Genomic DNA, 27,287 nt, shown 5'->3' on the forward strand with positions numbered 1-27,287 from the left:
GGCTGAGTGAGGCTGACATCTCATTTGGAGGCATTAAGAGAGTTTAGATGACGGGTGGAGACAGTATCTGCTGACACCATAGTGACTATGTACACAAAATAGTTATCTGAATGCAGAAAGTAGGTTAAGAAAGTTGCTACGTGCTCTCCCGTGGCTAAACAACACAACCTTAATGTTTCTCTTATCTTCAATAATGAGAGGTTGGAACAATGGAAAAAAAAAAAAAAAGATGAGTCGGGGAGGGGAGATTCTAAGTCTTCAGCATGGGATGTGCTGTGAGCACCGTAGCCCTGGTTCCATATCCTTTCTGGAGTAAAAAGTATATGATAAAGCATGAAAAGTGAACAGCCATGCGCCAAACAGAGAGAAGTTTCAAAGTAACTTTCTAAATATTTACCTTTCAAACAAACAACTAAAATGCTCAGGGGCTCAGCCTGGGACTGAATATGTCATGATGACATCATTTCAACCAGAGGAGAGATTTGACCTAAGGAGAGACACAGGAAGTACCCCAGAGGCCACAGACTGCCTCTAGACCTTGGAACTAGACAACGTCCTTGAGACTGAATTAGGATCCACATCTTTGTAGCTGGGGATATTTTGATTCAATAAACTCAAACAGCCAGGGTGCCAGCAAGTCAAAGACGAAATAAGTAAAGACTTAAAGGCTCGGAAGCAGGAATCATTTTTTCTCTGCAGTTAGGCAAAAACTAGGGTCTCTGAGTTATCCACGAAACGGTGAGATTGTGCGATCGTGAAGAGGGAGGGGCTGTCTGACATGGAAAAATATTTTGGAACAGCTCGTTAAAGTGTGCGTTTAGCATTCCAGCTTCACACTGTAGAAACACCCAGGAAGGGTATTGTTTCTTGAAGTGTCAGCTTCTGTAAACAGACCTTAGGGAGCTTCCACCTGGGGAGAGTTTAGCTTCTGTCCACAGATCCTGCCTTTTCTGTTTCTAGATCTAAGAGCATCCTTCTATTTGTTATTCAGTGTTAGAGAGAATTATGTGAACTTAGTGTTTTCAAGAAACTTTGACAGGACCAAGAGCAGCGTGGTTTAGGTAGTTTTAGCACATCACCCACAAAGCCCTGTGCCCATCCCCAGCATTGCATAAACAAGACACGGTACACATGCGTGCGATCTCAGCACTCAGGAGGAAGAGCCAGTAAAATCAAACGTTCCTAGGTCATTTTCTACTAAACAGGAAATTTGAAGCCTGCCTGGGATACCGGAGATCTTGTCTCAATAAACCAAAAATTTGATATATTATAAATGTGTCGCCTACATTAACAAATCCCTAAATTGTATTAACAAATACCTACTTAATTTAATCAAGCACCTAAGATTTGATTATGCAAAGTATAATGTACAAGAAAATATAAATGACAAAGTGTTCTCAACCATTTATATAGATATCAGGTAATGGAAAGTCACGAGTCACTTGCTACTTACAGAGAACTTTGATTTGTTATATCAATTCAATTTGTTATTCTGGGCAGATGTTTGTCAGGGAAACCTTGGAAATGAGAAAAAAAAAATCAATGTTAGTTTTGGGACCATGAAATATTTTGCAAACATGGGTGAAGGATTTGAAGTGGGTTTCACTGTTTCTCATAGGCGACCTCCTGGGCATGCGTACTTCATACAGCATCACAGGTAACGAGATTCCTCTGTTCTTTCTTTCACAGTGTCGCTCCTGCTGTACACCATGGACAGGGGGAACACTACAGTGGGCTTCATCCTCCTAGGACTCTTTAACCACACCAGAGCCCACCTGTTCCTCTTTGTGCTGGTTCTGACTGTGGCCTTCAACTCTGTGATAGGCAACGCCCTCCTGCTTCTCCTGATTCACCAGGACCAGCGGCTCCACACACCCATGTACTTTCTCCTGAGCCAACTCTCCCTCATGGACATGATGCTGGTCTCTACCATAGTGCCCCAAATGGCAGCTGGCTATTTAATGGGCAAGAAGTCCATCTCTGCCGTTGGCTGTGGCTTCCAGATCTTCTTCTTCCTCACGCTGGGAGGTGGAGAATGCTTCCTCTTAGCAACCATGTCTTATGACCGCTATGTGGCTATATGCCACCCATTGCGCTATCCGGTTCTCATGAGCTGGCAGTTATGTTGGAGACTAACCTTGGGGTCTTGGCTCCTGGGAGCAGCTGATGGAGCCATGCAGGCTGCTGCCACCCTGAGCTTCCAGTTTTGCAGCCGGAATGAAATAGATCACTTCTTCTGTGAGGCCCCTGTGTTACTGCGCTTGGCTTGCGGAAACACATCAGCATTTGAGTTCGTCATGTACATTTGCTGTGTGTTGATGCTTCTGATCCCCTTCTCCCTCATCCTGACGTCCTATGGTCTTATCCTGGCCACTGTCCTCCGAATGCGGTCCACAGAAGCCCGCAAGAAAGCCTTCGCCACCTGCTCCTCGCACTTGGCAGTAGTGGGCCTCTTTTATGGAGCGGCTACTTTTAGCTACATGAGGCCGGCGTCCTCCAGGTCAGCGAACCACGATAAGGTTGTGTCAGCATTCTATACTATTGTTACCCCCATGCTCAACCCCCTCATCTACAGTCTTCGGAACAGCGAGGTCAAGGGCAGCCTGAGGAAGTGCGTGGCCCGCTGTGCTGCCCTAACTAGTAAGGATGCCTTGGTTGGCCTGGACCTTGGTGGTGGGACAAAGGGGAAAGGTACTCAGTAGCGCCTTCAACACAGAGGTTGTCTCAGGATGCCCAGTGAATAGCTAAAGCCTCTGAGAATTCCAAACTCTGGTTGTTTCTTTTCCACCTTAACTCAATACCTCTAACCTGTGGCTAGAATTCGGGGAGCCCGAGGAGCCCGAGGAGCCTCAGCAAAAGTAGCATTATGTTTCTCTGTCCTTCTCGATTTCGTAGACCCATTTGTTCTTACTGTGGGAATTAGCAAAACCCAGCAGACTACTTCCCCCTTAGTAATAGTGGAAAGCTTCTGTATTTAACTTAGTAAGTACTTTACAGCTTGTCTTTAACATAGAAATTTCAGTATCAGGACTTGTGCACTTTGGGGCATTATTGAATGAGATTAAGATCATTAGAACTGAGGGAGCTCCTATGTGAGTGATGGGTGGGTAGCATATACCAGGTTGATACGCTGGCCAGGACTGTTAAGAAATCTCAACCTGCACTCAGAAGGTAGCCCTGTAAGGGGATGAGTTGACTACTTCTGGAATTTTTTTTTTTCAGTTGGCAGTTGTCTGCAGGTAGCTGTGAGTGTGGAAAGCAAAGCCACACCTAAGGAGTATATGTGCACCTCTGCCGGTGTCTCCGTTATTTTCTGCGTTACTGTGAGGTTTTGGTTAAATTTCATGCTGGGAGTTGATTGTGGAGCCACGTTCTCGTTTCAAACTGAAGTCTCAAAAAACTGAAAAATATCACAACTTCCCGCTGAAAAATTTCACACCTTCCCACTCGAGAATGTTTATACCACCACCAAGGAACAGAGCAACCTGGAGCTCAAACTGCTACTTTGTTTCAAGTTGGAGTGACTGAAGCACAGCTTTCAAGTTGGAGGGTACTCACAGCAAGCCTTACATTCCAGTCAATTCTACCGACCTCTCACCTTGTACCTGTTACCAAAAGACGCAAAATTCAAAACTGCACGGAGCTCCTTTGAGCCCATTTCTAATGAAAATCTGCCCATAGATTCAAGCACCAGAATATTCCCATTCCCACCCTACCCTGTCCCATTGCTGGATGCCAATGGCATTCATTTTTATGACTGTGTGTGTGTGTGTGTGTGTGTGTGTGTGTGAGAGAGAGAGAGAGAGAGAGAGAGAGAGAGAGAGAGAGAAACCTTTGTGAAGATTCTCTGTATTTTTACACACTCCAGTAGCTATTCTTTTTAATTAATACTATGCTAGTATTTCAAAAACCATCATTTGTTTCTTACCTTGTGATGGACATGTGGATGACCTTCAACCTTTTTTGAGTTACATGCTTTCACTTCACTTGCTGGATGATGAACCACCTTTTATCAGATTGATTTCCAATTCCCACACACAGTTCACACAGGGTGCAGCTGCCCCGGGCTTCACCAAGCTTTTCTGCTCATGAAGTCTCCTGAGTGTGGCAGTACCTTGTTCTGTTTCCTGTGTGTAGTTTCCTGGTGGCTGTTGATGCTCAATGTTTCTATACTAATTTACTGCTAGGTGAGATATCTTCTTTTGTAAACTTTGTATTTTAGTCTTGGAAAATAGAAAATAAAAATAGAAGGTATTGCTGTTCCCATAGCAAACAACTTGTGGCTCACTCACATATTCAAAGGAGCATTTGGAGTTTGAAAACTCTGTTAGTGTTTGTATTTAATGTCTGCAGACTTTTTTTCTTTACTTAGTTTGTACTTGGGGGTTCCATTTTAAACTCTTCCACTTTATTGAAGCGACGAACCTTGGCGATTGGTTGAACTGCATTACAACATCTGTTTTAATTCTACTGAAGTATTCAGACCCTGAAAAACCTGACACCTTTCCTATAAAGAATAGTGTTCTGAGGTATAACATTTCAGGTGAAGGATGATAGCAGTGTTTAAAAAATAAAGCTTTGGCTGGCAGAGCACACACATTCCTTCATGTCATGACTAGATATAAGCCTACAGCAAGCTCAGATCATAAAGTTGGTACATTTTCAAAGTATCTATTTTACAAGCAATTAATATAGTAATACATTCTAAATATTTATAAAAATGCATTTTGTTTTCCAAAGACAGGACAAACACAAAAGCAACTCTAAGAAAATGCTTCATAAAAATATAAGAATTGCCGGGCGGTGGTGGCGCACGCCTTTAACCCCAGCACTTGGGAGGCAGAGGCAGGCGGATTTCTGAGTTCGAGGCCAGCCTGGTCTACAGAGTGAGTTCCAGGACAGCCAAGGCTACACAGAGAAACCCTGTCTCAAAAAAACCAAAAAAAAAAAAAAAAAAAAAAAAAAAAAAAAAAAAAAAAAAAAAATATAAGAATTAATCCTTTTATCCCTTTGCTTTGGGTAACTTTGTTAATTCTGTTTCCATCTAGAGCCCTTCTCCCACACACTCCCTTTTCTCAAACATCATTACTGAAGTCCTGCACATCTCACAGAGCATCCCAAGCAGGGTCTACACAGCATGAACCGGAAAGCATGGTGTGATCCAGCTCTGCAGGTCCTGCCATGCTTTTGGAAAGGCCTCAGACATGGACAGGAATCTGATGCAGCTCAGCCCACCTGTGATATAAATTCGGTGCTTCCTGCGACACGGGTACACTTGCAGAGATGGTGACCACAGCGCTTGGTCTCTACATTATCTGCAGGATGCATTCAGTAGGTCAGTGTACCCTTAACCAGGGTGGAATAGGAACTTTTTAACTTACCATAAAATAAATGATAAACTTATAATCATAGCAGTCTCTCACTTCTCGCTTCTACATTGTGTTTGTTTGGTTTGGGCTCTTATTCCCCCTCTTACTGATAACTAACATCTTTAGCCAGGTTTGATGTTAATTGTCACTATTAGGGCAAAGCACATTTCTCCTTCTCCTCCTCTTCCTCCTTCTCCTCCTCCTCCTCCTCCTTCTCTTCCTTTCTCTTCCTCCTCCTCCTTCTCTTCCTTTCTCCTCCTCCTCCTCCTCCTCTTCTTCCTCCTCTTCTTCCTCTTCCTCCTCCTCCTCTTCTTCCTCCTTCTCCTCCTCTTCCTCCTTCTCTTCTTCTTCTTCTTCCTCCTCCTCCTCTTCTTCCTCTTCCTCCTCCTCTTCTTCCTCCTTCTCCTCCTCTTCCTCCTTTTCTTCTTCTTCCTCTTCCTCCTCTTCTTCCTTCTCCTCCTCTTCCTCCTCCTCTTTCTCCACCTTCTCCTCTTCTTCTTCCTTTGTTTTTGTTATTTTCTGTTTCTTTTTTGGGGTTGTGTTGTTTTGAACTTGAACTCCTGATTTGCCTGCCTCTTACTGCTGAATGTTAAAGGCCAAGTCCTAGAGAAAGATATCAAGTGTTCTGGGATGCCCTGCAGACCCAGTCTTAACCAAAGCAGGAAGCACACATGGATAAACGTCTCTTCTGTGTAGTGATACACAGAAGTTGAGCCATCCAGACAACCCCTTTTCTTCCTCACCTCTCTTTCTTATTGTACTGCAGAGGTCTTCAGGTGGAGCCTCTTTCATTTATTTCTGGTTCCTGTTAATTCATCAGTATCACTTCTTCTTATACTCTGTCTTCAGGAGATGAGACAGTTAGACCTCTGTAAGTTTATGGCCTGCCTGATCTATATAATAGGTTCCAGGCCAGCCATAGATACACAATAGGACTCAATCTCAATAATAATAATAAGAAGAAGAAAGCGTCACTGTATATACTCATTACACATGGTATTGTGTTACACAAGGACATTTTCATTCAACTATATGCTGCACTTTGAGCAAATCCCCCTCCATATTCCCTACCCTGCCCTTTCTCTCCTCTCCTCCCATCAGTGAGTCCTTCATATTTCCCTGAGCAAATTCACTTGTATGTACATAAGTTTATGTCTCACTTTAAAATCTGGAAACTTCATATGACAAAAATATACAGTATTTGTCTTTCTGAGTCTGATTTAATTCACTAACAGGATATTTCCAGCTTTCTTCATTTCCTTGGAAACTCCATAGGTTTGTGTTTTTTTCTTTATGACTGTAAAAGACTCTTGTGTATGTAAACTACATTTCTACTGTGCATTGCTCTGATATAGGCACTGAGGTTGGTTCCAGTTAATCAAGTGTGAAAGGTGCTGCAGTAAGCTTTGAGATGCTGACTAGGAATGAATCCACTGGGCGCTAGCTCTGTTCTCAGTTTTCTTTAGTCGCCGCCATCTTGGCTTTCACAGTGGTCAAGACTCGTGTACATCCTCACCAGCATTAGCTTCTGTCTCTTGAATGTGACCGTTCCAACTGAGGTAGTCTGGAATCCCTGTGTTATTCAGGTTTCCTCTTCTCTGGTGACTAGTGACACTGAACAATTTTCATGCATTACTGGCCATTTTGTTTCCATCTTTTTGAGAACTGTCCATTTCTACTGGGCTATTTGTCAATTGGATTATTTATAATATATTGCCTAATTTTCTGAATTACTGATATGTTCTAGATACTGATCGCCTGCCAGATGTACAGATGGCAGTGATTCTCTGTCATTATGTGGGCAAGCTTTTCAGCTAACTGGTTCATTTGCTTTGCAAAATTTCATTTGTCAGTTGTTGACAGTTCACTATATACATAGTGTGCTGGCAAGTTTAACTATCAACCTGACACAATCTAGAATCTCCTGAGATTAATCTCCTTAATGATAGATTATTTGGATCAGGTCAGTCTGTTTACACGTCTGTGGTGATTGTATTGCTAATGTGGAGTGACCCACCCTGAATTTGGGGGATAGCACCATTTCATTGCCAAACTGAGCAGCAAGCAGAAGCAGAGGTGCATGTGTAAGATAAATCACTAAGGAAAAATACTCTGACTCTGACTTGACCCTGATACCAGGGCCAAGAAAGAGAACCCTGGCCTTAATGTTCTTGCGCTTCAAGATCAGGCCACAGAATCCCTCCAATCCCAGGCCATCCTGGAAAGCTCCACCACAATCCTCAAGAAACCCTCTATATACAACCTGCCTTCTGCTGAGTCAGCTGCTGCATCTTGATGGAGCAGAGGCAGTCACCCTTTTGGGTTTTTCCCTCCTAATAAATCTATTGTGTGAGGTTTGTTTGCAGTGTAACTTTATGGTATACCTTGGATCCTGAATGCCAGGATACCTCTCTGAGCAGAGCTGTTACACTTGCATTGAGGAAAGCTTCCCTGGGAGCAGAGCTGTAATACTTCTAACAGGTTTCTTTTTGCTCTTGACTGAGGATCAGATGTGACCGACTAGCTGCTTGAGTCCCTGGACTGATGGGACTGTAGTCCAAGTAAACCCACCCTCCACTATGCAGATTTTTGCCAGGTATTTATCATGACAACAAAAATGAAATTGGAAGACAGTAATGAATTTCAACTTAACTTGGTATGCAACATACTCTGTCTCTGTCTCTCTCTATATATCATCTGCTTGTCTGTCTGTCTCTCTGCCTCTGTCTCTCCATCTTTGTCTCTGTCTCTCCATCTTTGTCTGTCTCTGACTGTTTCTCTCTGTCTGTCTCTCTGTCTGTCTCTCTGTCTGTCTCTGTCTCTCTGTCTGTCTCTGTCTGTCTCTCTCTGTCTCTCTCTCTCTCTCTCTCTCTCTCTCTCTCTCTCTCTCTCTCTCTCTCTGGTTTTTTGAAACAGAATTTTAATTCTGTGTAGTCCTGGTTATCCTAGAACTCACTCTGTACACCAGGCTGGCCTTGAACTCACAGAGATTTGTCTACCTCTGCCTCCTGAGTTCTGGGATTAAAAGTGTTTGTCACCACCACCCAATATTTTGTTTGTTTGTTCAATTTGCTTGGTTTTGTTTGAGACCTTCTCTCACAACAAGTACCTGAGCTTCAGCTAATCATCAGTGGTCAGCTATTCAAACCATCATAAATCGGACAGACACAGGTCATAACCAATCAGATCGTCTCTTTACCTCACTGCTCTGTGGGGCCTCCTTTTCCCTCTGCCTAGGTGATGCTGCAGGGCCTCCTGAATCATTTTTACTCAGACACTGCCTGACCCTAAATCTAATGTTACAACCTGTGAATCTTCTGTAGGTTTTTGACAGAAGCAGCCTTTATTCCTCTAGGCAACACATGCACTGGGAAGTCAGTGTGCAGGTTCACTCCACCTAGAGAATGTTACTTCTGAGTCTTCTGTAGGTTTTGACAGAAGCAGCCTTTATTCCTCTAGGCAACACATGCACTGGGAATTCAGTGTGCAGGTTCACTCCACCTAGAGAATGTTACTTCTGGTGATCGTCCTCCCCCAGGCTCCACAGTTTAGCCTTATACAGAGTGATGTCATGGTAGACTCTGAAGTGGTTCAGCCTGTGGTCCTGACGGTCTGGGTTGATCTAAAGGAGAGGAGGCAGGATCAGAAAGAAGTTTGTCAGAGATGGAGCAGACCAGGGTTTAAATGGTAGAGAGCTGGGTCTGAATCAGGCCCCATCTTCCTGTGAAAAACAGGCCTTTTCCTTGCAAAATCCTGCATAGTGGCCTGGAGATTTGAACACTCACATCAAAGACCCAAGAACTGAAGAGCAGCAACCTAGCAAAGCTGAGGTAATCCCCTCACTGTTGCCTGAAGGAGGCCTTGCCTGAAGATTCACCATCACTGAAAAGTAGCTCATAGAGGAGAGGCCTCATACATATCACTGAAGCCGAGCTATTAGGACAGCACCTAGCATGGGCCGCTTAACCAAAGTTCGAGCTTGTCGAAGGAGTCTGGAGCTAAAGTAAGTACTCTGACATGTAAATCTTCTAGGACCTACACGGTGTAAACTAAAGAGCATGCTTTCAGCATTTACCTGAAGGCATGAGGCTGAGACACGCTCACGGAATCACGAGTTCCCAAATGATCCTATTCTGAAGTTGAGGTCACTGCCTGAACAAGAAGAGGTCCCGAAAGGGCACTTGGTGCTCTAAATGGCAACCAGTCAAGCTTCTTCTGCCCCAAACTGCACCACTCTGAAGGCCAGCTTAATGCCTTTTGTGATACCACAGGCATTTAATAGGTTTGGATGGGTTTACAGTTGGATAGGAAGTATCCCCCCTGAAATACTTGGCCCAAAGAGTAGCATTATTAGGAGGTGTGGCCTTGTTTGAGGAAGTGTGTCATGAGGGTGTGGGCAATGAGACCCTTCTAAGCACATGAGAGCCAGTCAGTCTTCTCTTAGTGGCCTTCAAATGAAGATGTAGAACTCTCAGCTCCTCCTGCACCATGCCTGCCTGGACACTGCCAAGCTCCACCCTTGATGATAATGGACTAAACCTCTGAACCCCTAAGCCAGCCCCAACTAAATGTTGTCTTTATAAAAGCTGCCTTGATCATGGTATCTGTCCACAGCAGTAAAACCCTAAGACACCTAATCCAAGCACTTGTCAGAGTTGAGCCTCTGGGAGAGAGCATGGGGCTCTGACTGCAATAATCCACTGATGGATGCAAACCTTGAGTAAACCACTGAGAGGTGGTAAACTGAGGCCAGGATAAGGGAGACAGTCACTGGGGTGTGTCCTTGGAGCCTAGAGCTTGCTGTGGTCCCTTCCTATATTACTGTTTGTACTTCCTGACTGCCGTGAGGTTCAGAAAAGTCAGGAAGGAAGCAGGCCAAGGTTTGCATGATGTGAAGCTGAGTCTCAATCAGGCCTCATTCTTCCACAGTGTTCTCCTTCATCCCAGGCCCAGGATCAATGAAAACAAGCCACCAGGGATTAAACCTCTGAGACTGTGGGCCAAAACATTCCCTTACTCCATGAAGTTTTCTCATGAAGTGTTGTCATGGTGATGAAGTCCGTCTCGGAGTATACTTCCTTTATATGTCAACAGTGCCATCTGATGGCATTGTCCCAAGGCCATGGTGATGACCAGAAAGTACTATTTACAGATACCTTACAACAGTGTTTTATCTGTAAGGCCTAGAAGGGTCTGAGCAGGGCATGCCTGACTGGCCCAGCCTACCAAGAGGTCAAAGACGCATTTCAACTAGATACTTTGAATCCAAAAGATCTATATCTTTCCTCTTTAAAAGTGAAAATAAAGAAGGGTAAGATGCTTTAGACCCGCCAGGAGTCTCTGTGGGATCTGCCTTCTGACTCAGACAGGCATCAATTTCCCATTTTTTTCACCTCTGTCTTTGGATGCTGGCCCAGAGCCTCTTTCTGCTTTCTCTGGTACTTTGGGCCTTTTCTCACTTTCTTTAAAGCTCCCCCTCCCACCACAGGGTTACTTGTACTATACTATGCAAATAGGTGCTCTCTCTCTCTCTCTCTCTCTCTCTCTCTCTCTCGTAATGTTACCATCAAAGAATCTAGAATAAACTTTCTAAAACTCACAAAAAAAGGGGGGAGCAGGGGGAGGAACGCTAGGTTAAACAATTTATGCTTTTTAACAATTCTCTGTATTGATACGTTATCTAATTAACCTAATTTCTACCTTTGCCACCATTTTCTTTCCTTCAAACTTTTCTCTTGGCATAGAGACGATTCTCTCAGCGATCAAACTGCTTATGCTGGCCTGCATTCTTTCCAATTAGGTCTGCCTCTTTGAGCTTCCATATCCATCCCTGTCTTGTCCAGTTCTGGCAAGTCTTGCTAAATCTGCTAACGAGAGCCACCACCCTCAGTGGCATGTTCCACCAGGGCCCCACTGTCTCCACACTGTCGCACATGTGAAGTGTGATCACCTTTTCTGCCTTCGGCATCGATCCTCTTAGGTTAGATTAGCCTGAGTCCCCCTCATCCCCCAGCTTCTTCCTGGCAATCTCCATCCGTTGACCCCAGATCTCGTCCTTAGTCTCAAGTTCTCGCTTGTCCACCCTGCCTCAACAGTTCAGCCCATTTCTGTCCACTGCAAATCCCAGTCTTGGGCTAGAACCCACAGCAACATTGCCTCATCCAAATAACCCCTTCCTTGCTGTTTATTAAAACAACCCCTCAAGACCTGATTCTTTGATCCATTTTCAGTAATGTCATTAATAATATTTTCTTTTGTACCCTTCTATTATTCAATAAGTTTCCTCTCCCACCCCTTGCCATGTTGCTGAGTGGCCTTTGCTTCTCCAGCTCTCTAGCCATCCCCTTCTCGATCTTAAATTCCGTCTTCATTGTGTAAGTTCTAAGGCCCTGCTGACATCTTTCTCCCATTTCCTGAAGGCTTCTCTCTCCCAGACAGTATGCCATATCTGAAGAGGAGCTTTGTAGAAACTCTGAAAGTGAGCCATGGTGAAGATAGCTCTTTAGAGTCTTTGATTGAAATCCCCATGAGATGGCTCTGCAGCAGCGCCACCTGCTGGAACTAGAGTAGTTTAGTGGGTGAGAAGTCTTGCCCCTTGTATAGGAGGAAGACACAAAATGCAGAGGACCCTTGGGAGTGAGGGATACTTGACAGTCTCTTAGTGGGTGAAGAAAATGGGTATTAAGCCAAAACACCAGGGTCACCACCTGACTTGGGGCTCAGTGTTGCTCTGGGCCCCTTCTTCTGATTGTCCCTGTCCACATTACAGTAGCCCACCCTGGGTTTATTCAAAAGTGTCTATGTGCCAGGCACAGTCCTGGGTAGCTTACAAATATTGCCTTCTTTCCTGTGTTTAAAAACCCTATGAGATAGATTCTATAGGCTTCCCATCTCATAACTGTGAAACTGAGTCATAAAGCAACTTAGTGACTTACCCAAGTGACAAGTCACACAGGCTAGGGAATGTAACCCAGAATTCAAATCCAGGTGAAATTGCCTCCCTAACCTGTCCTCTTGGCCACCGCTGCCATTGCTGTCATGTTCCCAGATACCATTATGGGAAGGAACCATGCTCACCAAAGGATATGGGTCCCATCCGATTTCTTGGGCTTCGGTCTGTGCCTCTGAATATTTCTTTTTTGGACCCTGTGCAGCATGGTGAATGAGGTTCAGGAACTTGGCTGAGAAAAGAGGCCCAGTTAAAAAAGGAATCAGAAACTCCAACCACCAGCATGGTATGATAAACCATCCTGAGGATGCAGGAGTGGTGTGCGTACCTGTGGGGGTAACCCACAGCCCTACCGTTGCTCTTAAGGCCTGCTCAGCAGGAAGGAAATCAGACCTGCTACTTGAAAACTAGCCAATTGCCCTGGGCTAGTGAAGTCCAGAATCGTGGAGGAGCTCCTTCAACCACCAGTTCACTAAAGCAGCACAAATCCTAGCTACATTGTAACTATTTAGCTTTATGCCCACAGAAAAGTGCAGTTCTCAGCCCTCATCAAGGAAACTTCTTTGAAACAGAGGGAGACCTTTACCAAAAACCATGACTGCTTAAGCTGCCTAGAACAAAGAGCGTGTAGTGGTTACTCTTAGTTGATATAGCTACAAAACAACCCAGCACCTAAGACTCAGAAATCATTGAGGAAGGGTGGCGGAAAGACTGTAAGAGCCAAAGAAGCAAGAAGTTTGCTGTGAGACTATCCTAGAAAAGCCAGAGAAGCTACACCCACCAATATGGTTGCCGAAACCAGACCTGAAAAATGACAGCTCCAATACACGTGTTAATGTGGATGGGTGGAAGCTCGTGAGACCTCAACCAAATTTGGCAAAAAACTACAGGTAACAAAGGAATATTGAAATCCGGAGAAATGGTCTAACCCAGGGAAGAGCCCTCCACAGGTGGTTATCCAATACCAAGTGAGGAGCCCTGAAGTCATACAATACAAGTAACATGATTCTGACTGAGCAGGATGTGTGTGTACAGCAACAATTAAAGAAAAAGCTTAAGAATTTGAGGAAAACAATGAGGGGAATATGTGGGAGGTGGTGGAGGGAGCAAAGGGGAAAATGATGCAATTAGATGATAATTTCAAAAAAGTTTTTAAATTACTTTAAAGAAGTCAGAGCCTTGTACCAAAATATGTTCCTCATCATTAGCCATGGGGTCCCCTAAAGAAAAAACAATGGCCCCTGAGGCTAGACCAGGCCCTGAAATGTGGGAATCTTGTTTTCTGCCCATCTTTCAATTACTTTGTCAAGGTGGATTCTGGGTCCTGGGGGCATCGCCTTGGGCAAGACAGACATGAGCCTTGCTCTCCTATGGCTTGGGATCTAGATGGAGAACAAAGCATACAACATTTAAGCATAAACATAAACCTTCCAAAGAGTGAGCCGTACTTTAAAGAAAGGAGCAGGTACTGCAAAGCCTCCATTTCATACAAAGAAACCAAGTCACATAGCATCTTAGTAACTTACAATGTCACACACCTAATGAGAGAAGGGGGACTCTGGATGCTGAGCAGAGAACAGCCCTGGGACATGACAGCTGGAAAGCCCGCTGAGGGCAGCGAGGACAAGAGCCATGGTGTGCAGTTTGCAGACCCTGATGGCGCTTCTGCTTTCTGTGCTTTTCACAAGGCAGGAAATGTCCTTACACGGGCTTCCCCTGGGAGGCTCTGTCTCTACCTGGAGTCTCTGAGAACTCTTCCCATAATGCCACTGCCTGACAGAAGCACCAGTCTGAGACATTGGCTCACTCATCCCATTCCCTAAGGCTTCTCCAGGTATGTACAAGCCTACTTCCTTCTTCATAACCAGGGCCTCCTCCATTCCATGGCCTCCTACAGGGTAATTATGAAAAGAACAGCCATCATTCACTGACCACCACATACCACACCCCATCCCAAGTACCAAGTACTTGCATGGTTTTGCCTAGACTTCATAACAACCCTAAAAATTGTTTCAGGAAGGTTTGTTTACAAAACAAAAAAACATCAAAACAACAAAAAACAACAAAAAAAGTTAACCTAGCCAGTTGTCATAGGTTAAGTGTCAATTTGACACAGCATAGAGACATCTGAGAGGAAAGCCTAGATGAAAGAATTGCCTAGATCGGGTAGGCCTGTGGGCATGTCCATGGGGTGGGGAGTAATGTCTTGATTGATAATTGATGTAGGTGGGTTCAGCCAACTCTGGGCAGCACCAGCCCTACACAGGAGGTTCTGGGCTGTATAAGAAAGCTAGTTGAGCATAAGCTTGTGAGCTAGCAAGTAGCCTTTTCCACGACTTCTGCTTCACGATTCTGCTTGAGACCCTTCCCTGACTTGTCTCAGGGGAACAAGACCTGGAAACGCAAGATGAAATAAGCCCTTTCCTCATCAAATTGCTTTTGATTAGAGTGTTTTACACAGCAAAAGAGTAAAACGAGAGCATTGCCCAAAGTCAGTTGCTTAGTGGGTGGTGGAATTGAAATTTGAAACCAGTTAGTGTGACTTCAGGGTGTTGGATGGGTGGGTGGATGGATGAATGGATGGATGGTTAGGGCATTGGAAACATTATTGTTGGCTTCATGCTTAATAACATGGAATTGTGGATGAATAAGTCAGTCTCCTGTGACCTTGGTTAAATCTAGTTTCAGAGGACCCTATACTTGCCCCCAAGGTGACAGAACCCTGAGAAGTGACACCAGCCTGCCTGCCCCTCTGTGCTCTGAACCTTGATATTCTCAAGCCTAGCACCTACCATCTTCTGCCTCTTCCAAGTTATCATGCCAAGACATGGGCTTCCTCGTAATTGTGTGAACTAGAAAAAAAAAAAAAAAACAAACAGCACAATTCACATTAGCAGATGACACCTGTCCTAAACTCACCCACAACCAGGTCCCCCTGCCTAACATTCCCTGAGAAGTCTGACATATGCCAGAAACTATGCTGGACACTAAGGAGCAAGGGCCTTATAACAAGCATGTCACTCTGGTACCATATAGCCAGGAGTGTCTACTGGACCTGAGATGACCAAGATGAAGCACAGCTAACAGTCAGTTCATGGCCACAGGGACACTCTCCAAGTGTTTCAGGTGGATACTGGCTTCTGATTTCCAACATGGAAAACCATTCTCTGGGCCAGTGCTGGTTGGCAGAGAAGCAAATATGCCTGAAGGCCAATTCCAGAGAACCAGAAGTGATGAACAGACATAAGGCCATTGATAAGAGGAACTGAGCCCACATCCTCCAATTCCTGTTATTGATGGGAACACTGCAGACAGGCCTGCTCTCAAAGCCTTCCTTCTAAGTGTGTTGACAGACAGCACACCAACATGGGATAACATATGAGGGAGAATCTGAGAGCAAGCTACATGCTTAGAGGTGATGGCATGGGTGTGCGGTAAGTGTCCCAAGGAGATGCTTGTGAGTCCTGAATGAAGGAGTTGGGGTCCGTTGTGTGAGAACATGTGGGAAGAAGATGAGTGACAGCCAGAAGTCAAAAATGTCAAAAGGGGGGATGCTCAGGCGGAGGCTGCTGGTGAAGAGCAACAGGAATGAGCAAGGGGATGGGAATCAGTTTGTCTCAGACCTCATTGGCCATTTTCTTCCCAGCTACACACCCAGACACCTAAGATATCGAATTGGATCATACCAATGCATTACTTTGTACATTAGCAAAGTCCTTGTGGAGGAAAGCAAGCACCAACACGCTGTAGTGAATTCCCATTATATTCCAGTGGACCCAGAGAGTCTGGGCCAGGAGACAGCAGTGTCTGAGAAAGCCTGTGTGTGTGTGTGTCATTTTTAAGTCTTAGAATGGACAATGTTTAAACAGAACTGGAGAATAATTTCCTCCTGACTTTAGTGATCAGGTACCCTGGCGAAAACTAGGTTACAGACAGGCAAAGTGAAGTCTCTGCACTTTCTGCAGACAGCCAAGCTGCTGTACACTGTGGCTAAGGAGCAACAGACACTGGGGACAAAGAACACGTGAGTACAGGAGACAGTCTGACACGTTTTGGAAATCTACTTCTACAGAAATGAAGGGAGGAAGGACTGTGTGTGTGTGTGTGTGTGTGTGTGTGTGTGTGTGTGTTTGTGTGTAGCAGTCTGCTGCAGAGCAGAGTGGACACTGGGGCTTTACTGAAGGATCTTGGGTAGGATGGGATGGATGGAGCTACATGTGGGAGTTCAGAATGGATGGAGCTGGATAGGAACCAGAGCCAGATCCAGTGCAACTTTAGAGGCTGGTGGGTTGAAATTACAGCTCAGAAAAGGCAGGAGGCAACTAAAATGTTTACAAAGGAATTAGTCCACTCTGGTCTTTTAACATATGGAGCAAAAAAGGGAATGGGGCGGGGGAGGTTGCTACTTGAAGGAGCGTAGCTTGGAGACCCTCGTGGGGGTTCAGACACTCTATTAGAGAGTGAATGGCTTAAATGGATAGAGGGGCTACGTTTGCCCTGTAAAGTCACAGAGGAGGGAGGCGGTGGGAGGCCGTGGGAGGCCAGGAGGAGGGGTGGCTTTACTGAGGTTGGGGTGGGGGGGGGAGTGTCAAGCTCTGCACCCGGTAGCCTACCATTTCTAAGTCTTAAGGAGGTCTGTGGCAAAAAAGTCAAAGCAATAATAGCAAGCCATACAACGACAAAACCCCTTGGGTGTATTAAAAAGAGACCAAAGTACTATCAAAAAGCAGACATAAAAAACTCTGCGCAATTATTTGAGAAGCAAAACTACCTCCCATTAATCATCTATCTCTATTCTCCATCTAAAATGTTTAATTCTGGATGCACTTTAATTTATCTATTGGGGCTGGAGTGACATGGGGAGCGATCCCCTCAAAGCTCAACTGTCTGAACTCTAAAGAGATAACTAGAGGCAGAGGATGTTTGCTCTCCCACTCCTCCCAACCCTCTTGGGCCGGCTCACCCTTGCGCAGGGGATTCACGTGATACTGCGTGTACAGCTTCTGTGCCCGTAGCTCTTTGAGAAATTGTTCCCGCAAGATTTGATTCTGGTGGACCTCATCTTGATTCTTCATCTGTCCCACACGCCCTGACATGGCCATGCTCTTCTCTGAGAAGTCAAGCTATCCAACCTGCCCTTGCCAGGAGAAAGATCGCCTTTACTGTTTCCAGGCAACGGGTGTTCCTCTTGTGTTCAGGCCACAGCGTCCTTTCTGTCTCTAGGCAACAGAGCCGGGGGGGGGGCGGGGGGGAGCTCTGCAGCACCACCCTCCCTGGCAGCCTTTCCCTGGCTTCTGTCCACTCCACCCCTCCCAGTTCTCGGGCTCCTGGTGTCTCCTTAGGCCTCCACCAGTGTCCTCGGACCCGGATTCAGCCTCTGGATCTAGAGCCCCATCTCCACACCTCAAGTCCCACCTCATCCCCCCCCCCCCCCCCCCCCCCCCCCTGCGCTGCTAGGAAAGAGCTGCTGTTCTTTGGATCACCTAGGAAGAAGAGACTGAAAAGTGCACCTCAACATGGCTGGTCACTTCCTAAAGATGATTTGGGGAGGAGCCAGAGCCGATAGGTTTGAAAGTAGGTGCCTAGAATTAAAATAAACAAAAACCACCTCTAACACACACATCTTCACACACGTGCGCACTGGTGGGTGGGGGAGACAGCGACAGAGAGAGAGAGTAAACTAATCTGACTGGCACAAGGAAACAAACAGGACCACTATCCTTTCTAATCTAAGTAATTTGACATCTTAATGATTTATTTTATTATTTTTCAACACTAGGGGTTGAACTTCTGCATGTTGCAGAGCTACTCCACCAATGAGCCCTTCCCTTCTTATTTTAAGACAGGAACTAGCTAAGTTGCCCAGGCAGAGGTTAGTCTTGCAATCCTCCTGCCTCAACCTGCTGAGTTGCTGGGATTATGGGCCTGCCCCACCAGACCCAACTGCTTTCAATTTTTTGTTGTGATAAAATGTGCATCTTCTAAGATCTCCTATCTTTGCCATTCTCAAGTATCCCGTCCAGCTGCATGAAGTAGGGGCATAGTGTGAAACCCAGCTCCAGAACTCATGCTTAGGCAATGGTCCTCTGACACCCCTCTCACCTGGCAACCACCATCTTTCTTTTTATTCCTGTGTTCAACCCTTAAGCACCTTCTATAACATGGTTTATTTTTTAATAACCCTAAGTAACCTGCAGTAGGGAGAGAAACCATTCTGGCTCTATGAGCAGCTGAACACATGCTAAAGCATGTGATCTTTTATCTACTCACACACTATGACCCAGAATGTTCAATGTGTGATAGACAGCATTGCACTTGTTAGGGGTATGGCTGTTGCTGCCCAAACCCCCACATCTACTAAGGACTTCATAATTTTTTTTCTCTCAGCTTTTCTCCTCAGTCTGCAGGGTTCTTTGCCTCTTGTCTACCCGACATTCATGTGAGCTCACATGCAACCTCCTTTTAAAAGCTTTACCGAGCTGTAGAGTCCTTCTCTGTTGATGCTTTATTGGAAACTTAATTACTTCTCTAAATGTACTTGTTTATGCCTAAGCTATATATCTCTCCCTTTCTCTCTCTCTCTCTCTCTCTCTCTCTCTCTCTCTCTCTCTTCCCCTCCCTCCCTCCCACCCCCACCCCCACCCCGCATTTCCAGTCCCAGGCACAATAGAGGGAGGTATGTGTTTGGTGTTTTGTGTCTGACTGGGTGTCTGCAGTTTTGTTTGCTTACATCATTATATAGTCCCTTCAAACACTCAGATGATTGGATCACACTGGTTTAAGTAGGTCAATACAGTGCCTTTATGACTTGTCCACATGACCCATGCCTGGCCCCTGCAAAAACAGCCCAAGCAAAGCTAAAAACAGCCTCTTGGAGCCTTCACTGACTCCCTGAAAGTCAGAAGGAATAAGCCAAGCCTTCAGAGCCACACGGTTTGTTCGAGGATAATTTATAAGATTTCACTTGTACTCCGCCCATTAAAGGGTCCTTTAGCCTGAACTGTTAGCCTGAACTGTTAGCCTAGCACCTGGGCCGCTCCACCCAGGGCTGGAGGAAGGAATCCTAGCCTAAGACGAGACTGCAATTAAAGTCCAATGAGCTGTTTAGAGCATGGGGGATGGAGATGGCTATTTAGATAAAAGGGAAGGAAGTGAATGTTTACAATTCATTAGCATGGGGCAAAATCAGAAGATGGTTCGAGTGTCTGGATGAGTAGAACAGTTTGACACAGAAGGAACAGTCTGCGTGATAAAATGAGTTGCTTATGGAGTATCCAGTGCCTGGGTCCTTCTCTACTGAGGGTCCACACTGACAGGGCAGCCAGCCTGCCAAGTCCATAAGGAGTCAGCGAGGGGAGGAGTGAGTCAGGTCATGGTGTTCAGGGGAATCGCTCAGCTCTGACATCTAGCATCCAGGTGTTTTATTTCTACAAGTGTCACAGATCAAAGACTAATGATTATCCAGGTGCTACAGATTATGCAATTGACTATTTTCATTACATGTCCAGGGTTACAAGTTCAGTTACAATTAGAAAATACAAACAGAACAGATTTTGTTTTTGTTCTTATCCCTATAATTCCAATTTAAAGAGTCTAAAGAACATCACCCCCAAAGCAAACACATACATTATGTGACAGCCTGCTTTCAGGCTGGCAACGTTTGTAGTCTTAAAGCACTCCAGACAAACAGAAAATACCTGAATCGATCTTCTTATGACTAGAAAATACTAACACCTAAATTCTTTTTAGTATATATTTCATCATCTACACTATAAAGTAGGAATACGGTTTAGTCAATCTAACTTATTTACTGTTTTATTCCTCCAGAAGTGTACCCTGTATGACCCTCTTTCTTTAAACTACATTTTCAGAGAACTCTAACCCTATAATAAAAAGAAACCTTGAATCTGTAACCTATTCTCCTGGCCAGTCAGTTGTGTCGGTTTACCCTGCACCAATTATGTATTTGAGTTTGTTCAGGGGCTGATGCCCCAAACAGATTCCTGGAGTAATGGCTTCATCTAGCGATGTGTTTATCTGTGTTTAACGAACTCCACGGCATAAGGAGGACTCCTTAACAGTGGCCAGATGGAGTTAATTTAGGATTTTCCTAAAAAGGCTCAGACACAATCTTTCTCAGAAAAAAAAAAAAAAAAAACATAAAATGAATCATAATGCAGAAACTCTCCAAGAATTCAGCACACAGAGACCAAAACCCAAAAATTGTAGATAGAAGGACTAGTGGAGCAATCCACTCATCTTTGCTGGAACTGTATCAGGCTGCTGTGCTGGCTTCAGGACTCGATTTCCAGGGGTTGTGCCAGTCCAGGAAAATGAAGTTTTAAAAAAATAATGGAAATTCCTATTCATGGCCTTTACACCAGGCTGATGGCAAAGACCTGAGATTCCTGTCTCCTGAAATGAATACAGCTCAGGGAACCAAGAATTCCACAATGATATTTGTGGAGGATTTGTTTGCTTTTTTATTTTTGATATGTATGAATGTTTTGCCTACATATATGTAATGCGGGAACTGGGGAGGATCCTACAGGTCCTCTGGTTTGATCAACAATGTTAAGTGACATAGGAAGGGAAAGGAAGTTTGAGGGGGAAAATTACCTGGCTTCAACAACAGCCATCATAGCCACACACTGGAGTCCTCCAGGACTCAGTACTTCCTCCCACAGTAAAGTTTCTGTAGAGCAAACTTCATGTCTTTGTTCCTCAGACAATAGACAACTGGATTCAAGGAAGGTGTGACTACAGAGTAGAAAATGGATGCCAGGCGACCCTGTCGGGGAGTACTGAGAGGCAGGCCTCAGGTACACAAGGCTTCCAGTTCCATAAAACAAGATGACTGTGGTCAGGTGAGAGGAACAGCTAGAAAATGCTTTCCACCTGCCGTCCACTGAGGGAATGCGAAGAACTGTGGCCACAATGCCAATGTAGGAGACCACTGTGAGGGCGAAGGAGCTCATGATAATGCAGCTGCTCACAACAAAGCCCACCTCCTCACTGAGATATGGTAATCAGTGCAGGACAGTCTCATGACTGGAGGCATGTCACAGAAGAAGTGTTCAACAACATTGGGTCCACAGTAGGGGAGGGAGAAGGTGTTGAATGTATGGAAGGCTGAGTACAGGGCCCCACCCACCCAGGCAGTGATCACCAATGCAGAACAATATTTCTGGCTCATGATGGTTCCACAGAGCAGTGGTCTGAGGATGGCCAGGCACCGGTCGTAAGCCATGGCTGTAAGCAGGTAGCATTCAGTACATGCCAATGTAAAAATTATGTAAAGCTGTGCTACACACTCGAGATAGGAGATGACCCCTGAGCCTGTGACAGATATCACCACTGCCTTGGGGATGATGGCCGAGGTGTAGCACATGTCCAGGAAAGACAAACTCTTCAGGAAGAAGTACATGGGAGAGTGTAGCCGACTGTCTCTCCTCACAGCTGTGATGATGGAGAGGTTCCCCAGGAGGCCAAATGTGTAAATGAGCAAGAAAACTGGGATGACCACCAATCTCAGCTGTGGGACATCTGAGAAGCCCCTGAGGATGAAGTGAGTCACTCTTGGGTGATTAAACATGTCTGCCCAAATTCTGTCAGATGCAGTGCCACACACAGCTGAGGGAAGGGACAAAAATAACAGGCAGGCTCAGGACATGCGTGCAGGTCCATGTTGACGATGGATGCATGCCTTTTATCAGCAAAGTAAGCTGATAGCAGCCTATCTAAATGGCAATTCAAAGAATCAAGGAGGAAGAAAGGGAGAGGAAGAAGCATGGGAAGAGAGGAAATAGAGAAGGGATAAAGAAGGCACACCTGCCAGAGCTCTTTTGCTTGTAAATTCTCCATGGAGTCAAGTGAGACGCAGTTCCATGTACGTACTTTCTATACACTGAGGCAAATCAACTCTTATGAGCATTTTGATGATTAGAGGGTAGAGGTTTTATTCTTTTCATTTTAATCATTAAAACATGTCCTGTTGATATTCTGAGTCTTCTCTTTTTTCCTACTGCTAATTCACCTCATACACACACCTTCTCAGTATAGATTCCATTCATTTTTCTTAAGAGCCTTTTTTAAGTTAAAAAATAATTCTACCCACACCACTGGACAGTTGTGCTCTATTGAGGGGCACATTTAATGTAAACACTTGAGTCTCAGGTTTGTATAAATCCCTGTTCCTAGAGACCCGTGACTTCATTTATTTATTCTCCTGCTGTTTTCCCCTCTGCAAATGCATTCGTAGAAGCAGGTCCTCTTCCCCTGCATGAAGAGATGGTCAATGTCTGATGATGAGCCCTCACTGGATGATTACTGATTAGGCAAACCAAAACAATTATCGGTGGTCTTCCTCAGACATCAGCCTAGAAGCCAGAGCTCTCTGTGAAGTCAACTAAAGTAGAGAAAGCTCGAGTGTGCGGGCAAACATAACGGTCCAACCCTTCCTGGATGCCTAACGTGCAGCCTGCTGATTAGGTTTAGTGGAATATGTTACAACCATGGACGTGTCTGCTGCTCTGCCCTTCTCCTGGTTCACCAGCAGCTGCAGAGATGGCATCAGCCACAGGTGGCTTACCAGGAGAACCAAGGCTCCCACTCTCTTCATGTATTGCCAACCCTTGACTGCACTCCTATTTGGCTAAGGCTGTCCTGATCACCCACAAGTCAGCTGGGAGCAAGCAATGCAGTCATGGGGGCTGAGGAAGGCACTGGCTGCAGCTGGGGTGCTGTGCCAGCATCTGTGCAGCTGGCGGGGGGTTGGGGAGAGCAGTGTGGGGATTTTCCCTTTGATAAAGCAAATGTGCACAGTGCTTAAGGAAAGGACAGAGTTTGCAGAAAGTACAAGTGCTGGTATGCTCTGGGTGGGAGAGAAGGTCTTACCTGGAATTCCTGATACATCTTAGCAGATACGCCCTGTCACGTGTAAAGAGAACACTTGAAGGAGCTGGATGAGGAGGATAGGTATGGATATCCCGGTGAAAACTGAATTTCCTGCAGTTTTGAAAACATCGCAAAAATAAAACACAACTATATTCTCCTGGCACAGAACTGAGAAAGCTTTTGTACATCTGGTGGGCATGGACACAGTACCTGGCGTCTACTGCTCTCATGATCCCCCAGTCTTGCCCCTTTGCCTTCAGAACCAGTGCATAAGGAGGTGACTTGCAACAGTGCAGTGTTCTGCGCCAGCTCCTGATGCAGCTCGGCCCTTGATCCACACTCTTTTTTTTTTTTTTTTTTTAGTGATATGAATTCTCATTTTTATTTTTTTTTAGATATTTTCTTTATTTACATGTAAATTTCTCCATTCCCAGTTTCCCCTCCAAAAAACAAAGAAACAAACAAAAACAACCAAAACAAGCCCCTGTTGCCTCCCCCTTCCCCATGCCTGCCACCCCGCCCTCTCCCACTTTATGGCCTTGGCATTCCCCTACACTGGGGCACAGAACCTTCACAGGGCCGAGCTCCTCTCCTCCTATTGATGATTGAATTTGCAATCCTCTACCATACACATGCTGCCTGAACAATCAGACCCCTCCATGTGCAGTCTTTGGTTGGTGGTTGAGACCCTGGGAGCTCTGAGGGTACTACTTAGTTCATATTGTTGTTCGTCCTAAGGGGCTGCAAACCCCTCAGCTCCATTGCTCCTTTCTCCAACTCCTTCACTGGGGACCCTGTCCACACTCTTAACAGCTCTGCGCACTGACCCTGGGGAAACACAGCTCGGCCCTTGCTCCACACTCTAACAGTTCTGCACACTGACCCTGGGGAAACACTCACCTGTGGAGCTGCTTGGAGGAGCAGGGAACCCCGAGGCTTAAACTTTTTCTCATTATAGTATTTGGATTCTCACAAAGTGACGCCTCCAGTGAATCAGGATTTCCCTCAGGACGCTTTCCCATTTGCCCAGGCTGGAGGCTTCTCTGCGGTGATGCTGGTCTCTCTATTGCAGCCCGGACACCAGCCTTAAAATGGCCTGGGCCAAACAAGGTCAATTTTCTCTCAGTTCAACCTCCTTTAGGTTCTCGAGACAGGAACCAAATAAAGTCAGGTTCTTTATCCTTGGGGTATTCCTATCCCAGTTTCTGATAGAGTCATTGTACCCTATAAAATCCCATGACCTGAGCCTCTACTGTCATTTCCCAGGATTCTTTTGCTGCAAACTCTGGCTATAATAACCCTCAGTGGCTTTTTCAGCCCAAATTTCCAAATTCTACATTCCACAAAACAGTCCTTCCAAAGGCTTAGAAGCTAGCCAGTTGCAGTTACCACAACAAAGGCCCTGTTTCTCCAAACCAATTTTGCCCTAATTTTGTTTCCTGTTGCTGTGATAAAACACGGGAGAAAGGGCTTCTTTTAAGATCAACGTTCCAGGCTATAGTTCACCATTGTGGAGGAATCACAGGAGTTAGCCCATACCAACTTGACATTAAAACCAACCATCACAAACACCAAGGGAAATATGGGACATTTAACTCAGGACAGGTTGTGAAGATGGCCACAAGACCATTGTAAGAGCCAGCCAAAAAAAAAAAAAAAAATAGCTTGAGTATATAAAACTTCACAATAATCATATGCATGATTCTAAACTAGTTAACAAAAAAAATTACTTTCTTTTCTTCCAGGGGTAGGGAAGGTGGGTTTCGAGACAGGGTTTCTATGTGTAGTTCTGGCTGTCCTGGAACTCACTCTGTAGACCAGGCTGGCCTTGAACTCAGAAATCTGCCTGTCTCTGCCTCTCAAGTGCTGGGATTAAAGGCATGTGCCACCACCACCTGGCTTACTTTCTATGCGTAATTAAAAAGTACAAGGTATTCCTTTCCTGGAAGCTTCTCTACTCTACTCTCTGTCCATTCCACTCACTCTCATTCTGGGTTTCCTTATTCTTCTTGCTAATGAGACAACAGAATCAGAATCCACTGGCTCACAAAGCCGCTGGTTTGAGGTTGCTTTGGGGGCCAGAACCCTATTGACTATCCAGGACCCTAGCACACCGAGGAAAGCTCAAGCAGGAGCCATGAAAGGCTCTGCCATACTCTAAGATCTCACCAGACTGAGGACCAGAAATAGTCTGAGAAACGAAAGACAAGGATTTATTGTTTGTGCTGGAATCAAACGCACAGCCTGTGTGATGGACAAGAGCTCTAAACACCACAATCCATCTGCTGCCCTGACTTAGGGCTTTGGATAGGAAGTGGCTGCTGTGTCACTGTTTATTTCTGAAGTTCTTTTCCTGGTGGAAAAGGGGTTCATCTTAATCATATACTTAATATTTTCAAGCATAAGTAAGTTAATGTCTATTAATGATGTTAAATTAACAAATTTTATAGAATCAAAATATATGAAGTACAAACAATATAGTATGATCTTCTATTTATTACAAAATATCTATGTACCAAAAAGATGATAAAGGCAAATTGTACTTAGTAAATATAGATTCGTTGTAATTCTAATACTTAGCACCATTATATTAAGTATAAGTGTTGTTGAAAGTAACTAGTGAGAAAGGCAATCAGGCAGTTTCAGTAACTGCAAATGGTCCTTGGATTTGCTAATACAACATTGACCCTGACTCCAGATCAAAAACTTTAAAAAATAATAAAGTTGTTATACTGTTTTCTTTTTTATGAAGTTTTAAATAGCGATCCAGGTTACAGTGAAGACCTTTTATGCAAACCCAGAGATAAAGACATTGGATCAGTAAGCTGACTCAAGCCCCTTAAGCAGGAGAGAGAGACCAGGCTCTTCCCTCAGCCCAGGGCACAGAGCCAAGGCACCCACGTCCTGAAGACCGGATGGAATTCTAAGCTCAGGACATAGAGCCTCCTGCAGTACTTTCTGTAGCAGCCTGGGTTCCTGGCTCACCCAGGGAACACATTTCCAGAATCTACTTCCTCACTCAGATGTCTGCTGTGTTGAGCCTTGATTTCCTCTGGCGTGTTGCCTGAATTCATAGTGGATAGTTTTTAAAGGCCGATTTTGTTATATATTTTATTTTCATTATCCAAGAGTTTGAATCTTAGTTCCTGAAAGCTATGAGCTAGCTTAGATTCTAACCAAGAGTGAAATTCAGTGCTGAACCAGAGGGTCAATATCCTTAACCCACACACTGCCGATCCTGTACTCAGAGCACCAGCCTCAACAGCATTCTCTCTAGAACTGGAAGACACCATCCCCCACTCCAGTGATTTGATTGGCTTCTTTAAATTCTGCGGATATTACAAATCTTCAAGTATTACAATTCTATTATCAGCTATTTTCAAGTTGGTGACTGGAGAACATGGAATTCTGGCCATGGAGGCACTGACAGGCTGGAAAGGGTGGTAGGCTTCATGGTGGGGCAGGCAAGAGGCCACAGTTGCCGCTGGAGTGTGTGTGCTCAAGAACAGTGATGGACACCCTGAGACACTTGTGAAATGAGAGAGCTTGATCTACATAACCTCATGTTTGTCCTCCTAGTCAGACCTCTTAATGATACTGTAAACTTTTAGGTTACTGATGGCTGATGTTTCATTAGGAAGCTGTTCTAGTTACTGTGTTATGTCTGCCGCCAAAATGCTTGACTCTTGGGAAGAAGTTTTAGAAGATGAAGCCTGTCAGCAGAGCATGGCAGGGCTGGGCAGGTCACACCAATGAGGACATCTATCAAGACAGACACAGAGAACACATAAATCACTCTTATGTCTTAGAAAAATTGACTTTGGGATGAAATGTAGGATTTGTTCTCCACAGAAATCCTAGTGCTTGAAGTAAAATACTTTTACTATATTGCTATAAAATTATATTTAAAAAAACTAAATAAAAGTGAAAATGAAATTACATCAGCTAAAAATAAAATTTAAAACACTTTCAAACACCCTGTGCATGTTTAAACAAGGTGAGTCATCTGCTGTGGCAGGTGAGTAGACCCTGTTCCTCTCCTAGGCAGTACAGTAAAGTTGACCCTGGAAACA

The 27,287-nt window shown here is 44.8% G+C and overlaps 2 protein-coding genes and 1 pseudogene across 3 annotated transcripts; 1 reads left to right on the forward strand and 2 right to left on the reverse strand.

Annotated features, from left to right (window-relative positions):
- The first annotated feature begins 1,618 nt into the window (after window positions 1-1,618).
- Window positions 1,619-2,702, forward strand: LOC116078865 (olfactory receptor 2T8-like). The gene has a single exon (XM_031354226.1). It carries the CDS (start codon window positions 1,710-1,712, stop codon window positions 2,700-2,702), a length of 993 nt encoding a protein of 330 aa, XP_031210086.1. The 5' UTR covers window positions 1,619-1,709.
- Window positions 2,703-8,689: 5,987 nt separating this feature from the next.
- Window positions 8,690-18,903, reverse strand: Fam183a (family with sequence similarity 183 member A). Of its 2 annotated transcripts, XM_031354259.1 has the most exons (6): window positions 18,794-18,903; window positions 17,829-17,900; window positions 17,282-17,450; window positions 15,111-15,170; window positions 12,447-12,550; window positions 8,795-8,991 (listed from the first exon to the last, which is right to left on the reverse strand). In XM_031354259.1, the coding sequence occupies exons 3-6, from the start codon at window positions 17,418-17,420 to the stop codon at window positions 8,881-8,883; spliced, it is 414 nt and encodes a 137-aa protein (XP_031210119.1). In that variant the 5' UTR covers window positions 17,421-17,450; window positions 17,829-17,900; window positions 18,794-18,903; the 3' UTR covers window positions 8,795-8,880. The 2 variants fall into 2 exon arrangements, with proteins under 2 accessions (XP_031210120.1, XP_031210119.1); XM_031354260.1 differs by lacking the exons at window positions 15,111-15,170; window positions 17,829-17,900; window positions 18,794-18,903 and having other exon boundaries at window positions 8,690-8,991; window positions 17,282-17,522.
- Window positions 18,904-20,966: 2,063 nt separating this feature from the next.
- LOC116078875 lies at window positions 20,967-21,913 on the reverse strand (annotated as a pseudogene).
- Between the last annotated feature and the right edge of the window lie 5,374 nt (window positions 21,914-27,287).

Source organism: Mastomys coucha, unplaced genomic scaffold, assembly GCF_008632895.1.
Source record: "Mastomys coucha isolate ucsf_1 unplaced genomic scaffold, UCSF_Mcou_1 pScaffold5, whole genome shotgun sequence".
In the NCBI taxonomy this organism is placed as follows: domain Eukaryota; kingdom Metazoa; phylum Chordata; class Mammalia; order Rodentia; family Muridae; genus Mastomys; species Mastomys coucha.

Excerpts from the sequence above, each read along its gene's own strand:
- LOC116078865 (XM_031354226.1), top strand. The coding sequence starts at position 1,710 with ATGGACAGGGGGAACACTACAGTGGGCTTCATCCTCCTAGGACTCTTT.
- Fam183a (XM_031354259.1), bottom strand. The coding sequence starts at position 17,420 with ATGGCCATGTCAGGGCGTGTGGGACAGATGAAGAATCAAGATGAGGTC. Across the intron at positions 15,171-17,281 it reads CGTGAATCCCCTGCGCAAGG|TTCACACAATTACGAGGAAG; the intron begins GTGAGCCGGCCC and ends TTTTTTTTCTAG. Across the intron at positions 8,992-12,446 it reads GATGGGACCCATATCCTTTG|ATCAACCCAGACCGTCAGGA; the intron begins GTGAGCATGGTT and ends CCTCTCCTTTAG.